This window comes from Vombatus ursinus, unplaced genomic scaffold, assembly GCF_900497805.2.
Source record: "Vombatus ursinus unplaced genomic scaffold, bare-nosed wombat genome assembly UNPS02010394.1, whole genome shotgun sequence".
NCBI lineage: Eukaryota > Metazoa > Chordata > Mammalia > Diprotodontia > Vombatidae > Vombatus > Vombatus ursinus.
This window is the reverse complement of record NW_020950172.1, coordinates 6,248,869-6,265,465: the sequence shown is the minus strand read 5'-3', so window position 1 is coordinate 6,265,465 and position 16,597 is coordinate 6,248,869. Positions and strand designations below refer to the sequence as shown.

Below are 16,597 nucleotides of genomic sequence, written 5' to 3'. Positions count from 1 at the left end.
GCCTTCTGCTTTCAGGTTTCATTTCTACACTGGGAGGAAGCACGTGAGAGTGTGAACTCTATGTTTTACAGATGAGAAAATGGACGTTGTGGGATGGCATGATGGTGCCGGTCATGGCTCCCTCACTCCAGTCCCCCAACTCTGGCCATCTCCAAGGTCTGTTCCAGCCTTAAGTTCTATGACCTGAGGATGGTTCAGCAGGTTGCCTTAGGGTCTGCTCCCACGGAAGGGGCAGGAGGAAGGAAGCAGCAGGACCTTCGGGCTCCAGAGGCTTCCATAGCTGAGTCCCAGCCACCCTCATGTTCACAGCTCGCTCCCACCTGATGCCTTCACTAATAGGAAAGCCTCCAGGTTGAGTGCACACGCGCGCACACACACACACACCCCCTTCATCTCTGCAACCCCAGACCCTGCGTCAGATACCTTCCTGGAACCCCCACCCAGGCCACGTAAAAAACTAAACAGAGAATGCTCAGTTCATCTTTCTTAAGTGGATGAAGGAGAATCCAAGGCAAGCATCTTCTTGGGGTTTACAAAAGAACTTAAGTAAAACCATGACCCTGGAACTGAACACATGCTACCGCTATGCACACTAAGACAGAGCGCCAAAGTGACGTGTGTCAGACAATGAGGGCAGAACTAGCCAGGATCTAAAAAATGAAATTTAATAGACAGACATGTAAAGTTTCCCGCATGGGCTCAGAAAGTCATCTCTACCAGCACAAGACAGGGAAGACACACTGAGAGACCGCTTGTCTGTGAACATCTGGGGGTTCTAATGGACTGCAGGAGTCCGGGATGGGAGGGCCCCCAAAGCTCATGGGATCTGGAGCTTACTAAGAGGTGCCCAACTCCCTAGATCACCCCACCTGGAAGTTTCTAGTTAGGAAGCTCAGAGAACATTCCCTCACTCACAGCCCTTTCTGAAGACCTTTGCAGACTAATTCAACACAACACTCACCTCAGTCACGTAGCCAATGTACTCGATAACATGCTCATTGTAGTCCTGGCTTTTTAAAATCACTTTGTCGCCTGGTTAAGAAAACAAGACTCTCACTTCTACATGTGAACGTTAAATACCACACTTCCAACCTCTCCCCACCCCCCATGAAGCATCTACTGTGTTCACAACAGTGAGACTTCACCCTCCACTCCATGGCCCAGAGATACTGGGGGGAGGAGTCCGGCCTGCACCCTGGATCCCAGGTGTCCTCCCCTACTTCTGCCCTTCCACCTCCAAAGCCACCCTCTCTGGCTCTCCATGGGCAACAGCCTGGTCTACTCCTCACTGCACAACACTTTGTTCCCCAACTTTCTAATCGATTTAGCATGCGATACTGGGTCTGAGAGGCGTCTGGAGGTGTTCAGTACATCCTGTACTAGACCATAAGCTCCATGAAGTCCAGGCCCATGTCTTCTCAACACTTTGTCTCTTCCTCCACACCAAGTACCATGCTTTGCATAGAGTAAGTGCTAAATAAATGTTTGCTGACTGATGAGCAAGGTTAAAATGGGATACGGAAGCAAGAGAGGACAGAACTGAGGGCACCAGAAAGAACCAAGGGCCAAATGACCAGAAGATGGGCTGAAAAAGGGTCCACGAAAGTGAGAAAGGGGATGAGATTAGAGCCCAGTTAGAGTTGAGAATGTTGGAGGGGCAGCAATTTTTGAAGACCTCCAGGAAGCCGAGGTGGAGGCTAATTGAGGAAAAGAAAGGAAGGAACTGTGAGCACGGTCCTGAAGGAAGATGGCAAGGAAGGAGGTAAAGCTTCCAGAACCCTGTGAGCCAGTGTTTACCAGTCACAGATATAAAGCTGTTTCAGAACAAATATACCACAGTGCAAATAGTAATGAAAATCAAATTATGGAATGGAATTGTTATCTTCATGCAAAAGAATGGAACCATTACATTTTCAGAGCTACAAGTAACATGTCTTTTTGTCTTTGATTTCTGCCCTTCTTTGTACAGTGAGGTGCTACAAGTACAACACCTACCTGCATACAAAGATGGGCGACTTTCTGCTAATCCTGGCACTTCCAAAACCAAACAATTCCCGTTCTTTTTCAAAATTACTCCACTCATATAGAACTCTCTGATTTCTAGTTCTGCATGAATTTCCTCCAGCCACAGCAGAGTGGAAAATTTATCTTTGTAGTTGGACATATTCAGCAGCTGAAATAAACACAGAATTTAGTTAGTGAAAGGTCCAGTAGCAACCCAGTTATTTGTTCCAGTCAGGGAATAAGGAATTCCAAAACAACTGAAGGCTAATCGTTAAAGACCAAAGTTTCACTTTATAAAAAATCAAGAAATCTCTCTGAAATGTAGCACAGCCCTCTCTTCTTGAACAAATCGGGTATAGGAAAACACAATCTAACTTGTTCTTGCTGACCTATTACCCTAACAGTAACGGCCCGGGGGCCACTGGGATGCACAGGGCTGGGGCGGTGTCCAGCCTGCTCTGCTCCCCAACACAGATGGGCTGGCCCCTTCCTCTCCAGATGCTGCCTCTTTACTACCACGGGGAGCGCCAGTGTGGGCCCTGCCTCTCATGCTCCTGGATGGGGCTGTTTGTATGCCTAAGGACACTATCATAAAAGCAGGACCCTGACACAGTCACCTGCCCCTGCTCTGTTTTCTTTTCCCCCCATGACCGCTGGTGCTCAGCTCTTTGGAGTTTCTGGTCATTCTGTGTGATGGGCATTACTGATGTCTGAAAGTCTGATAAATGGGCTTTTGATATTTTAAGTTAAAGAGAACCAGAAAAATGGTTTTCCAATAGATTCTTTTCACTATAGGGATTGCATGGCATGTGGAGGGAGTGCTAGGTGACCTGGTTACACGCCTCAGACAACTCGCGTCCAAAGGCAGAGGGACTGACAGCTGTTGTGGGAGAGGGAATTCCCCAGACCGATGAAATCAGAGATCCTTCACAGGGTCTGATTTTCTTTTTTTCTTTGCTTTCTTTCTTTTTTTTTTTACAGTCTGTTTTTCAATGAAGAAAAATCTATTTTCTTACTCTACCATGCCCTCCAATTGCAAAACAAAGGAAAACAAATACAGTCAATCCTTCCACACTGCGACTTTTTCCACTGCAGTTTTGATATAGCATGAATTGGCCCAAGAAATTAAATGGGAATTTTGGGGGAGTTTTGTGGAAGCCACAGACGATGCGCGAAAGCCAGCAGATGATGCGCGAAAGCCAGATGACAAAGTGAAGGTTTAGAAACTCAGAAATGCATAAAATATACATATAGTATTGTATAATATCAACTCAAATTTTACAATAAGGTACAAACACCCCAAAACAGAAAAAGAAAAAGAAAAAAAATTCAGATGTCTTTTCTGGTACAAAGGGAGGGCCAAAAATTTTTATATGGATTTTTCAGATGGCGGGGGTGCCATGCTCCTAACCTCTGCGATGTGGAAGGGAAAACTGTATGCAGTCAAGCAAAACAAATTCTTACACTGGCCACTTCATATATTCTCCTCTATGAACCTCTCAATCGGAATGCAAAATCCAACCAAGAGAATCATAATCATTCAAAATGCCATCCAACTATGCTATGCCAATGCCGTAAGACACCAGTCTTCTTAATTTCACTGGGAAGAAACTGGGAAAAGTTGGAAGCATTACAGCAAAGGAAGGGGCCACGCTGTGTGAGAAAACGATGACACAGTAACTCACACTTATAAGTGAACTGAAGAGCTGCATTTAAACATTTTAAATCATTGTTTGCCTGTGATGTCACTACTCAAATGCCCTCTTAAAAGGAGAACGTGCCCCAGAGCTGTTCCAGCAGCTCCTTCTTGAACAGTTCCTAAAGGCACCTGAAGGACTTTCGACCCTTTTCACCCAAAGCTCAGCCTCTCAGCAAAGGCCCCAGAAGGGCTGGCACAAAGGTTCAGCACCAAACCTTTCAAGCACAGATGGAACACTGTCAGATGGGGCTGCCTCGTGAGATGGAAGAAAACATACGTCAGGGGGTACTGGCAAGTAGTGCTTCATTTTTCTTACCTCCGCAAGCAGTGGCTGAAAAGTTAATATGTCTAGTTGTTGTTCCACGCATCTTTTTAGTCTATCTGGTATGGGATATTGTGGGAGGAAACTTGGCAACTGTCTTCTTAGGTTCCTTAAAAATAAATCAATAAAATTAATAAGTAAACATCCCTATTCTTATAATGTTAAGGGTATTTATTTTCAATGAAATTTACCCCTTTATAACCCCCAAATTTAGCCAAATTCCTCAAGAATATTTACTACAATGTGTAACAGATTGACTGTTAAGAAATGGCATGATTTACCTAAATTTCCTGCTAAAAAAACAAAAAGATAATCAATGGGCATAGGGATTTACATGTCCATAATAGGTCACATTTAAATAACTTTAAAGTTTACAAAGCACTTTCTTCAAAAACAATTTTGAAAGGCAGCTACAGCAGTATAACTAACCCCACTGTCAGATAAGTAAACTGAGACTCGGAGAGGGTTTCTGATTTGCTCAAAGTGATACAGCTAGTAAGTTTCAGTCAGAATCTGAAACTAGGTTTCCTGACTCTGAGTCCAGCCCCTGCTCCTACAGAAACAAGAATGAAAAACCAGGAGCAAATGGAAGACAAAAAACAGTGTTTCACAAAGCAAGGACCTTGGCACCTGTGGCACAGACGTCCTACCCCACACTGACTGGCCATGCACCATGACAGCCCCTCTCCTCAGGCGTGAGCCGCCTGGACAATGGGCTTGGAGGGAGAGTGGCCTCCTCCTCCATGGAGGCAGCTGGATGAGACGACATCAGCATTGGGACCTAAGGGAAGGGATCGACAGTTTGTCACTTATAGCTTAGGCCACTGGAGGCCGGTGCTCAGAGACTCACGGTGGGGCCTGCCTGCTTCACACGGTCCTGGATCCCTCCATCTATGACACAGCTCCCCCTAAGGGCAGGTGAGCAGCAAGACTTTTCCTAAACAAAGAACACCACATGCTGAGCACACACTTGTTCCAATACCTTTTCTGTGTTGTCACCACCACTGTTGTCTTGGGGGATGCCAGAGGAAGGATGGCTTTAGACTTTTTCCAAGAAAATGGCTCTGTGACAGCTATGAGTAATTCTTCTTCACTTACTACATTAACTTCAATGTAACGCCCAATAACGAAATCAGAAAAACAAAGCAAAAGGAGGTCCATGCAGCGGCCAGGATTTCTTGAAAAAGTAAGACAATAAAATCTGCTTATTGCTCAGTGAGTGTGTACAAATGTACGCTGATACAGGCATAACAGGAAAGGTCCTTCTCAGTTTTCAAGGATACTATTGCATAGTAACTAAAATATTCAAGACAGCAATTAATTCGTTCCCTAAAAGGAAACATTTCAAATATAGGTTGTCTCTGCAGTTAACATATTATTCAGTAACTAAAAATGTTTGCTGAATACATGAGGAAACAAAAGTCTTTTGTCTGGGGACTGTGTAATATGACCAGCGAGTCTGAATGCTTACTGTGGCAGAATGAAATCTAGGTTCATGGGGATACCGTTACTGTAATTCCAAAAGAGATGACTTCATTCCACCTCTTCCCCATACAAAATCACAGTATTTCAGAGTTGAAAAGGACTTCATTTTTATAAGTAATTTTTTAATTTATTTATTTTTAGTTTTCAACATTCACTTCCACAAGATTTTGAGTTCCAGATTTTCTCCCCATCTCTCCCCTCCCCCTCCCAAGACGGCGTGCATTCTGAATACCCCTTCCCCCAATCTGCCCTCTCTTCCATCTCCCCCCCTTCTCTTATACCCTCCCCCTTCTATTTTCCTGTAGGGCAGGATAGATTTCTCTACCCCATTGCCTGTATATTTTATTTCCCAGTTGCTTGTGAAAACAATTTTTAACATTTGTTTTTAAAACTCTGGGTTCCAAATTTTCTCCCTTCCTCCCTCCCCACCCACCCTCATTGAGAAGGCAAGCAACTCGACACAGGTTATACATGTGTAGTCATGGAAAACACTTCCATAGTAGTCATGTTGTGAAAAACTAACTATATTTCCATTCATCCTATCCCGCCACCCCCCCATTTATTCCATTCTCTCTTTTAACCCTGTCCCTCCTCAGAATTGTTTGCTTTTGATTACCCCCTCCTTTCTATCACCCCCCCCCATCCCCTTCCCTCTATTTTCCTGTAGGGTAAGATAGATTTCCATACCCAGCTGAGCGTGTATGTCATTCCCTCCTTAAGCCGAATCTGATGAAAATAAGATTCACTTATTCCCTCTCACCTTTCTGCACTTCCTCTCCACTGTAAAAGCCTTTTCTTGTCTGTTTTATGCGAGATAATTTACCCCATTCTACCTCTCCCTTCCTTCTCCCAGTATAATCCTCTTTCACCCCCTAATTTTATTCTCCAGATATCACCCCTTCATCTTCAACTCACCCTGTGCCCTCTATCAATATAAGTCCCTTATGATTAAAAAGGACTTTAAGCAGACATCGAGTCCAACCCCCATCTGTAATACAACTGACAAATGACTATCCAGCCTCTGTTGAGAAGGCCTCAGTGCAGGGGAACCCAAGCGCTTCCCCAGGGCAGGCCCCCTCCCCCACTTCGGCAAAGCCTTCACTGCTGGGAATCAAGCCTCAATATCTTCTTGTCTACTTCCCACCAATGCACTGGCTCTCGGGCTAAGCAAAACAGGCCTGATCTGCTTTCTGCTGACATCCTTGAGGCTTAAAAAGAAAGAGAATTTCTCCCTCGCCCCTTTCAGTTCACTCAGTCACTCTTCCTCCAATCTCATCATCCTTCTGCTTCTGCTCCTCTTTCCAACATCTCTATGAAATGGAGTGTCCAGGGCTCCCGATGCAGCCAGGCCAAGGCAGAGCCGAGCACGGCGGGATGAGCACCTCATGAGGCCGCTGCTTCTTCATGAGGGCCAAGGTCACCTTGGCTCTTTGGGCTGCGTTATCACACTGCTGACTCCCACCAACTGCTCAACCATGCACCCCCTCATCTTCTACTTGGGGACTCAATTTCCTGGACCTTAATGTAACATTTTGCACATTCCTTTTAAAACTCTGTTGTCCCAAGTTGTGTTCAATTCTTCATGACCCATTTGGGGTTTTCTTAGCAAAGATACTGAGGTGGTTTTGCCATTTCCTTCTCCAACTCATTACACAGATGAGGGAACTGAGGTAAAGAGGGTTAAGTGACTTGCCCAGGGTCACACAGCTAATATGTGTCTGAGGCCAGATCTGAGGCTAGGTCTCACACATTATCCACCACATCACCTGGCTGCCCCATTAAAACTCACAGGTAAGTAAATGAGTATGAGTAAATGAATGAAAAGTCATATATTAAATGTGTTCTATGTGTCAAACCCTGCAATAAGCGCTTGGGATACAATCAAGAAAAATGAGACAGTCCCTGCTCTCATGCTCACACTAAGTAAGGCCTAAAGGTGCTGAAGCATGGCGGATGAGCGGGTCCAAGGTTCCGAGGCTACATGAGTAGGTCAAAGCAGCAAGCAGACAGCAAAGCCTGGCTGTCCTTCGGTGCGGTCGACTGCCACCTCATCCAAGCCCCGTGAGCAGAGGGCAGGTCTTTTCTAACCCTCCCAACCCCTAACCATCTACCTGGCATCACACGCAATCACGATGAACGTCTTTTTGCCTGGAGGGATTGGTACTTGGTCGCTGTGCTCAGATCCTGTACCCAGCTTCTCTAACGTGTCCGTTTCCTTTTGTCCATGTGCTTCTGAAGATGCCTGCTCATCTGGGATAGTAAGGACTTGATCTAAAATTGGACGAACCATCATAAGACATTCTTAGAAGACTTTACATCCTTAATAGAGAAACATGGGTCTGGCCTACCAAAAACCTGTAGTATTCAAAGTGTTGTTAAGTCACTGAACTGCTCGGCTCAAAGACTTGGAGGAAGACTTCCAGCAACTCTGGACAGACTTCCTAGGTAGGGAAGATTCAGGAGAGGAGATGCAGAAGATGAGGCTGAGACAGGTTCATAGCTTTTTTAGGGTCTGTTCGTTGAAATGGGCACCCCACACATACAATTCTTCCTAAGAGAAGTGTGGGGGGAGGGGGGAGGAATTAGAACAGGAGGAAGACAATTTGGAATAGACCTCTGTCTGCCTTCACATTTTGCAAATAACTGACAAGAAACTGTTTGCGTCTGCCTGTGTTTACGGAGTGAATTTTAACTAGGATCAAACAAAATCTCCAAGATTCAAAGAGCTGATTCTATTTTCCTCTGGGGAGTTGGATTAAGACAAGTTCGAGGGATCTCAGAATGGGGGACCGCCTCCCAAACAGCATCCTCCCTAGCAAAGGATAGAAAAGGGCTATAGAATTCAGACTCCTCTGGTGTATTTTGTGCTGCAATATGTGCCTTAGAGAAATATGCTTAGTTAGGAACTTGATAAACACAACAAAACAAAACAAACAAAACCACGAACAAAGCAACAGTCAACATTCCATTAAATGATAAGAAGACAAAGACTGTACCTAGAGAACGTTCACTGGAGTCCACAGAACTGCTCTCCAATGACTGGCAGATTACCTCTTTATCACAGCTAGACAGTGAACTAGTATCCTCCTCTGAACAACTTTCTTTGACAGGCACAGAAGAAATGGAAGTTACTACTGCGCAACTTTGATCTGCATCAGGCATCTGAAATCGAAACTGTTTCGATTTTTCCCAGCCCGCTAGCCTGCAGCTGACTAAGCATTGGGGCACATTTCCTTTATTCCTGAAATAAAGAGAGTTAACTGTGAACACAGGATTGCAAACACAGAATTTCTATCACTAAACACACAGTGTTACTGTAAGCTGAGACTTGCCTCTGCTAAGTATCTGACTGAAGAAAGGTCAATGTGGAATGCCTTTGGCCTTGTTTAGATACAAAAAGAAGCAACTGTCAGGTGAGTATTATTATTATTATGGAATATGGTAAATAAAAATGCAAACACAGGTAATGGTGAATGTTGCTGGGAAATTCTTATATTCTATATAATTTTTAAATAACAAACTTACTCAATCCAGATGATCATATTTTTACTTTCTCCCTCCTTTAGGGTTCCAAAATTTGTCATTTTTGTAACTTCAAGACCTCCTTTGTTTTTCAAGAGTTGGGTTCCACATGACTCATCAACTTCAACTTCACTGATGATATGAGATTCTCTGAGGAAATCACCAACATACATAATAAAATTTTACTAGTTTTAAAAACAAAAACAAGCTCCTACCAGGCCCAATCTCTTAGATTTAGTTCTCTAACCTACAAAAACTCTTTTAAGATTGCCAGACAACAAGGCTTTCTAAAGGAGTCTCAATGCTCACCTGTCCAAATAAAAACACAAGGCCCTCCTCCACTTTCACCATTTTTATGAGAACTTAGACTGTATGAGAGAGTCTAAGAAATGTAACGACCTCAGACAATGAAGGGCTGAAAGATTGGGGCACAGCCTGCACATTTCAAAGGGACTGCGCATCCTGAAAACACAATGTGACTTCAATGTCATTTAGTGGCAATAGCTTGGGAAGCTATAAGGTTACATATGCTTACTCGTTAAATGTATTTTTTTCCAAAGGCAATTGGGGTTAAGTGACTTGCCCAGGGTCACACAGCTAGTGTCAAGTGTTTGGCCTCAGGCCGGATTTGAACTCAAGTCCTCCTGACTTCAGGGCTCTATCCTAGCTGCCCCACCATTAAATGTATTTTGAAGAACAAAATGACATGAAACACTTCCCACAAGAGGCTAAATGGTTTTCTTTTCAAAAAGTGAAGAAAAGAAAATTTCATCATTATCCATGTCTTTTTATCCTAGCCTCATCCTATCTCCTGCCAAAACCGATCTTGCTTTCATTTAGTGTTTTCCTGTAGTCACTTAACACAAAACGGCACATTAAAGAATGTTCAGTGATTGGAACGCCCAAGCCTGGGCAGGCAGGTGGGCAGCACCCTAATCTCCCATCTAGAAGAGACCTTCCAGCTATCAGCAGCATTTCAAATCCACTCCTACATCGACGCCCCTTGGCTGTCATGTTGGTCACTGTTTCATAGGCTACTTCAGGAGCTTCTGAAGTGATCTCCACATTTCTCTTCTCTTCTCTCTCCACCCCATCCCCTACCCAGTGACCAAACGGAAATTCCTCAAGCACAGGTCTGACCATGTCGCTCCCTGCCTTTCTCATGTTCAGCGTGGTCCTTTCCAGACTGACCTCACGTCTCTTCACCTTTACGTACCCTCAACATTGCAGCCACACCAGCCCACCTGCTGTTCCCTTGATGAGACATTCTGGCTCCTCACCATCTTTTGCACAGGCCATCTGGCTCACATGTAAGAAGTGTCCTCCTTTTCTTCCCAGAATCCACAGCCCCCTTCAAGGGCCTTCAAGTATTACCCTTTACAGAAGACCTTTCTTGATGCCCTTGGATAGACTTCTCATTTATTTACTTGTATGGATATTACATTTTATAGAACATAAGCTCCTCAAGAACAGGAACTCTTGTCTCTCCACCGCCTAGAACACCGCTTGGCAGCGTAATGACTGCTGACCCAACTGAATGGAAAGGGCTCCCAACTAGCAGGGAAGCCCTCAGGGAGAAACAGGGCCTGCTGCTTATTCTTACCTTTCCACCGGAGCCATGCAGAGGGCTCGCCAGATGTAGCACGACTGGTTACTCTCCACCACCACCACATTGACCAAATCAGACTTCTGGGGTTTATATCCTTCAGGAAGTCTCAGGGAATCCAGAGTGAAGAAGATGCTATCATCAATCACCCCATTTTTTCCACACAGACTGGAAATGCAAACCTGCAATTGTTAGAATGGAAAGAAAAGTCACACCAAATACTTGTAACATGACCAGCTATTAGACGTCCATTTGCTCATTTCTTTCAAAGTATCTAAGGCTAAAAGAGAGGGTGCCAGAGAAAGTGGGATGGGAAGAACTGGGTTTCAGGAAATTAGACTAGAATCATTATGGAATTCCTAGTATTTGAAGGACTCTCTGAGGTCCTCTCATCTGAATGCCTGTTCAATTTCATGATTTGCCTCTAAAACTATCAGAAGGACCTGTGCTTGAATAATCATAGTGACAGAAGACTTAGGATCAATCACAGCAGGCCACTACATTTTTGGGACAATGGAAATTATTGGTAGTTCTTCCATATTGGATTGGAAGGAGTTATTCTTTGACCAATATAATATATTGAACTGAAATCTGCTTCTTCTTAACTTCAAGGAGTCTCATAGTTGAATGGAAGCTCAGCAATTTTACAGTCTTTTTTTATTAATTAATTTATTTTGAATTATCAACCATCACTTCCATAAGCTTTTGAGTTTTAAATTTTTCTCCCCCTCTCTCCCCACCTCCCTTCCCAAGACGGCTTGCAATCTGATATAGGCTATACATATACATTTCTATTAAACATATTTTCACATTAGTGACGTTGTAAGTAAGAATTAGAATAGAAGGAACCACCAGAAAGAGGAAACAAAACACCAAAGAAGAAAAAAAAATGGCAAATAGTCTGCTTTGATCTGTATTCAAACTCCATGGTTCTTTCTCTGGATGTGGATGGCATTTTGCATCATGAGGCCTTTAGAGATGTCTTAGATCCTTGAATTGCTGAGAAGGGCTAAGTCTATCCATGTTAGTCATCGCACAACGTGACTGTTACTGTGTACAACGTTCTCCTGGTTCTGCTCACTTCACTCAGCATGAGTCCATACAAGTCTTTCCAGGTTTTTCTGAAGTCTGCCTGCTCATCATTTCTTATAGCACAAGAGTATTCCATTACATTCATATACCACAACTTGTTCAGCCGTTCCCCAATTGATGGGCATCCTCTCAATTGCCAATTCTTTGCCACCACAGAAAGAGCTGCTATAAATATTTTTGTACATGTGGGTCTTTTTCCCATTTGTATGATCTCTCTGAGAGATAGCCCTAGAAGTGCTATTGCTGGGTCAAAGGGTATGAACAGTTTTATTGCCCTTTGGGCATAATTCCAAATTGCTCTCCAAAATGGCTGGATCAGTTTACAACTCCACCAACAATGCAACAGTGTTCCAAGTTTCCCACATCTTCTCCAACATTTATCGTTTTCCTGTTTTGTCATGTTGGCCAATCTGATAGGTGTGGTGTGGTACCTCAGAGTTGTTTTGATTTGCATTTCTCTAATACTGATTTAGAGCATTTTTTCATATGACTATAGATGGCTTTAATTTCTTCATCTGAGAACTGCCTGTTCATATCCTTTGACCATTTATCAATTGGGGAATGACCTGTATTCTTATAAATTTGACTTAATTCTCTATATATTTTAGAAATGAGGCCCTTATCAGACAGACTGGTTGTAAAAATTCTTTCCCAATTTTCTATTTCCCTTCAGCAATTTTCCAGTCTTAAGCAGGAGAGTGTCAGCTTCTTGAGGGCACTGACTGTTTAGTTACCTGATCTACTCGTTTGTATCTTAGTGGCTTCACAGAAATTGCCTCACTGTTCCATGTTGCTGGCTTAATGAAATATTCAGCTTGTACCCAATCACCTTTACAAGGCTCAAAACCTACAAGTTAAGAAAAATACATGTATTTTAAAATTCCATCACTGTAAAACGGTTTAACGACAGCATTCGTTCTGAAATCTGTTTTTGTTTTTTGTTGTTGTTGTTGTTTGTTTTTTAGCGAGACAACTGGGGTTAAGTGACTTGCCCAGAGTCACACACCTGGTGAGTGTTATATGTCTGAGGCCGCATTTGAATTCGGGTTCTCCTGACTCCAGGGCTGGTGCTCTAATCACTGCGCCACCTAGCGGCCCCCATTCTGAAATTTATAAAAGGTTTTTATAAGCTATTGTGTTCATAATACCAGGAAGGTATGGTGGAGACGTTTTCCAAGCAGGTAAGCTGACCCTTACTCCCAAAGTAACTGGCTGGGAGAAGAAGGAGGAAGTTTGACCCAAATAAACAAGATACAGAGAATATCAGAGCTGAAAAGAGCCTCAAAGATTATCCAAACTGGTTTCTTCATTTTATAGACTGGAAACAGAAGTGCCAGAAGGTTAATGGATCTGTTTGTGGACACACGACTAATAATCTGACCCCAAGTTTCTTGATTCTCAGCACACACCACATAAAAAAGGTTAAATGTATGGAAGAGGAAGGCTGTACTGCAGTGGAGGGAGAGACAGAACACATTTTTGTTCCTCTATAATAGACTTACAGATTACTCTGCACTACAGTTAACTATGCTTCACGTATCCTTAGTAGTTTATGAGCTCCATGAGGCCAGGATGTGTCTGATATAAAATTTCTACCTCCTCCAGTATCTAGCACAGAACTCTGCCCACAGGAGGTGCTTAAAATTGTCTCCTGAATGCCGATCTGTTGGATCTCCATGGCACCAGAAAACAGGAGCTGCCTGAGAGGGGTAGTTTCCATATATCAAGAGGTCAAAAAATATTTCCTAAGCATTTACTGGCACTGTATTAAGTGCTTGCAATGCAAATAAAACAAAAAGACAGTCCCTGACCTCAAGGAACTCAAGATCTCTAATAGGAGAAGACAAAAAAGTCAAGGTGGAGGGGGAGAAGAGGTGAGAAGGCACCTGCATCGCATCTTCCAGACTAAGGAGGCTGCTGGGGAATGAATCAGAAAAAAGTCAGGAGTGGGAGCCATGAGAAAAGGGAAGGAGTGAACATACCTGGTATCAACCCGTACAAAAACTCAGACTAACTAGGTGATCAGTAAATAAAGTGAGGCATTTATTTAGCATCAAGAAATTGCATTTTGGGACAACACACCGTCTTATTCAGACAGGGATGTACAGGTAGGAAAGGGAGAAGGGGATTCTTATAGGGCATAGTTGTGGGAGACCACAGGAGGGCATGTAGTCTGGGTGCACAGAACAGCTAACTGCAGGAGCAGGAATGCTGTTTTAGGATTAAAGCAGGCTTGTACAACCTGTGGCCTTAGGCACAGGCTAAAGGATTTTGACAGCCCACAAAAAATGTAGAGGAAAACATTGTTTTCCCTTTCTAATTCCTCTGCACTACCCCCCTTCTCTTATGAAGGGTATTATGGGTTTGCAAAATCTCTATGCCCCAATACAGGGACAATTTTTGTAAAAGTTCCATGTAATGTTAAGAAACACATACTATTCTTGAGCAGTTGCATTCAGAAGACACCATAAGCCTCTCAACTTGCTTCTCCAGCACTTCTGTCTGATTCTATATGTTGCCTTGTGTCTTTGTTAGCTTTGTCTAAAACGGACAGACATTCAGGTTTCTTGCTATTACTGCATTACTATGCCTTCTTGTGATTTAGTTAATTTTTCCTTTAAGAATTTGGATGCAAAAGTATTTGGAGCTTAATAGTTTAATACTAATTTTTGGTTTTTGACCACTTCCTTTCAGCTTATTAATATCCTTGTTTATCGCTTTGTGGTGTGGATGTCTGCCTGTTTTTGCTTCATCTGACAGCATGATTCCAATTCTGGAACGCCCTGGTTTGCGTCTCTCTTAACCGATACTTATTACCACTTTAAAATGGGAATGTTAAACACATGGAAAATCAGTTTTTTTTTTAAATAAAAAAGTACAATCCATACCTTCACAAACATCCTGCATGGAGAAGTAGGTTGTCTGATTGATGTAGCCAGCATCCTCAACAAGAGAAGTAATACAGCCAATCAAAATCTTGGTACTGGAATCTGGAAGTTCACAGTAATTTTTGCTGTCATCCTCCCATTTATCAGAGACAGCTTCAACCTGCAAGGCAAACACACTGAGCCCTATATTCTGGGGGTTCAAAATGTAGTCAGGGTAGGGTGGGGAATAAGAGATTATTTTTGTTAAATGACTAATGAACACAAAATGTCCTGAAGTGGTTAAATTTCTTCAGACTACTGAACATGTGCTTGAGGTACAAGGGGCTGACAGGAAAAGTACAACTTTATTACTTGTTAGCTGATCTACCAAAAGTCCAAGTTCTGACAACAAATGCATTTATGAAGCATGCCTGTGGCACACGGTACTAGGAAGAGCAGCTAACATTTATGTAGTTATAACTGTAAGGTTCCAAAGCACTCCATCAGTTAACTCATTTGATCCTGACAAAAACCCTTTGAGGGAGGTACTGTTGTTCCTACTTTACAGATGAGAAAATTGAGGCTGACAGAGGTAACTGATTTGCTCAGGACTACAGAGCTTTAAGGGTCTAAGGCAGGATTCTAATTTGAGTTTTCCTAATACTAAGTGAACCTAGCTGCGTAAAGCACTGAAGGAAGCAATTCAGATGAACAGGGCATGCCCTGAAAATTTATGGAAATAAGATGGCATTTCCCCCCCACAAAGTACAACAAACTCTGGCTCCATTCAATTCAGTTTCAAGAAAATCTCTGTCTGGTTTTAAAATTCTTTGTGTATGTTCTGCCCCGCTACCAGGATGCCAGCTCTGTTCCTTATTTCTATCATCTCTGGCTCTCCCCCAGCAGCCAGGACAGCATTCTGCACAGAGCAGGCACTCAGAAAGTGTTGGCTACACGCAATGAAGGAGGATCTGACATTTCCCCCCAATCCTTCCCAAGTGATCAAAATGCCTCAGGTCCACATCCTTGACCTAAACCCTACTTTGGTGCCTCCCTAGGAAGTGGAGCTGATCCTAAACTCCCAAAAGGCACGGCACACCTTTGACATGGATGTAACGAGGGGCCAGAGAGCTGGTGTTTGGTAATGGTCTGGCCAAGTGCTGAGTGCCTCATGCAGTACAGGAGGTCAGTTCCCTAAAGCCAAACTCATGAGAACACCAACTCAAGTTTAAAGAGCTCAGATTGGCACTGGTGGATGATTCAGAAAGCTCGCAGTTCCCATAGCTTCTTTTGACAATAGAATTTACCTTAAGCAAGTTACAGGGCAGCAAGAGAAGTTATGTTTATTAACTCAGTTAATTTATTAACACAACCTATCAGTACTTCGCCCCTTACTCCACCTCCCAAATGCCACAACAGTCTTCCAGGCCATGTTACCTCAAAGCAGAGTTTGGGGATTGTCATGACCTCGTGGCCCATGGATTCTAAATACAATCTAAGCACAACACCTGGCATCACACAGACTTTCAACGGTGTAGCTAAAGAGTGGAGGAGAGTACCAAGAGAAGCATGGCAGAGAATGCCCACCTCTTCCTCAGACTGAAACCCTCTCAGTGTGCAAAGAAACGAAACCACTTCCAGTCATTCAACTCACTCTGATAGCCTTCAATCCACTGGATATCTTATCCTCTTCCACGATGGCGGTCACCTCCTGGCCAACGTTCAGTGGCACGCTGCTGGTGACAACATCGCTAGTGAAGCACACCAGATCATCAATCATCCCATAATCACTACAGTATCTGGTCACAACTCCCTGAACAGTTTTCAGCTTGGTGGTACCTACAAGATGAGGAAGCAGAATGTTTAAATCACAAATTAATCACAAACAATGAAAATCAGAAATGAAAGTAAGCCCCACTGTAGAAAGACCTGGCCTAATGAGAGTGAAATGAAGAGAGCAACCCTATGACCACGGGCAGGTCACCTGACATGGGATAGCA

General features: G+C 43.4%; 1 protein-coding gene across 1 annotated transcript in view; it reads right to left on the bottom strand.

Annotated features, from left to right (window-relative positions):
• The window catches only part of MOV10L1 (Mov10 like RISC complex RNA helicase 1), a 69,748-nt gene that overhangs the window by 45,514 nt on the left and 7,637 nt on the right, over positions 1-16,597 (bottom strand). Inside the window, exons 2-12 of the mRNA XM_027854350.1 lie at positions 16,252-16,436; positions 14,619-14,778; positions 12,465-12,577; positions 10,636-10,820; positions 9,036-9,182; positions 8,507-8,751; positions 7,622-7,781; positions 5,008-5,202; positions 4,020-4,134; positions 1,996-2,173; positions 962-1,032 (exon numbers count right to left, since the gene is read on the bottom strand). Coding sequence (XP_027710151.1) covers positions 962-1,032; positions 1,996-2,173; positions 4,020-4,134; positions 5,008-5,202; positions 7,622-7,781; positions 8,507-8,751; positions 9,036-9,182; positions 10,636-10,820; positions 12,465-12,577; positions 14,619-14,778; positions 16,252-16,436 — 1,754 coding nt within the window. The remainder of the gene's footprint in view (positions 1-961; positions 1,033-1,995; positions 2,174-4,019; positions 4,135-5,007; positions 5,203-7,621; positions 7,782-8,506; positions 8,752-9,035; positions 9,183-10,635; positions 10,821-12,464; positions 12,578-14,618; positions 14,779-16,251; positions 16,437-16,597) is intronic.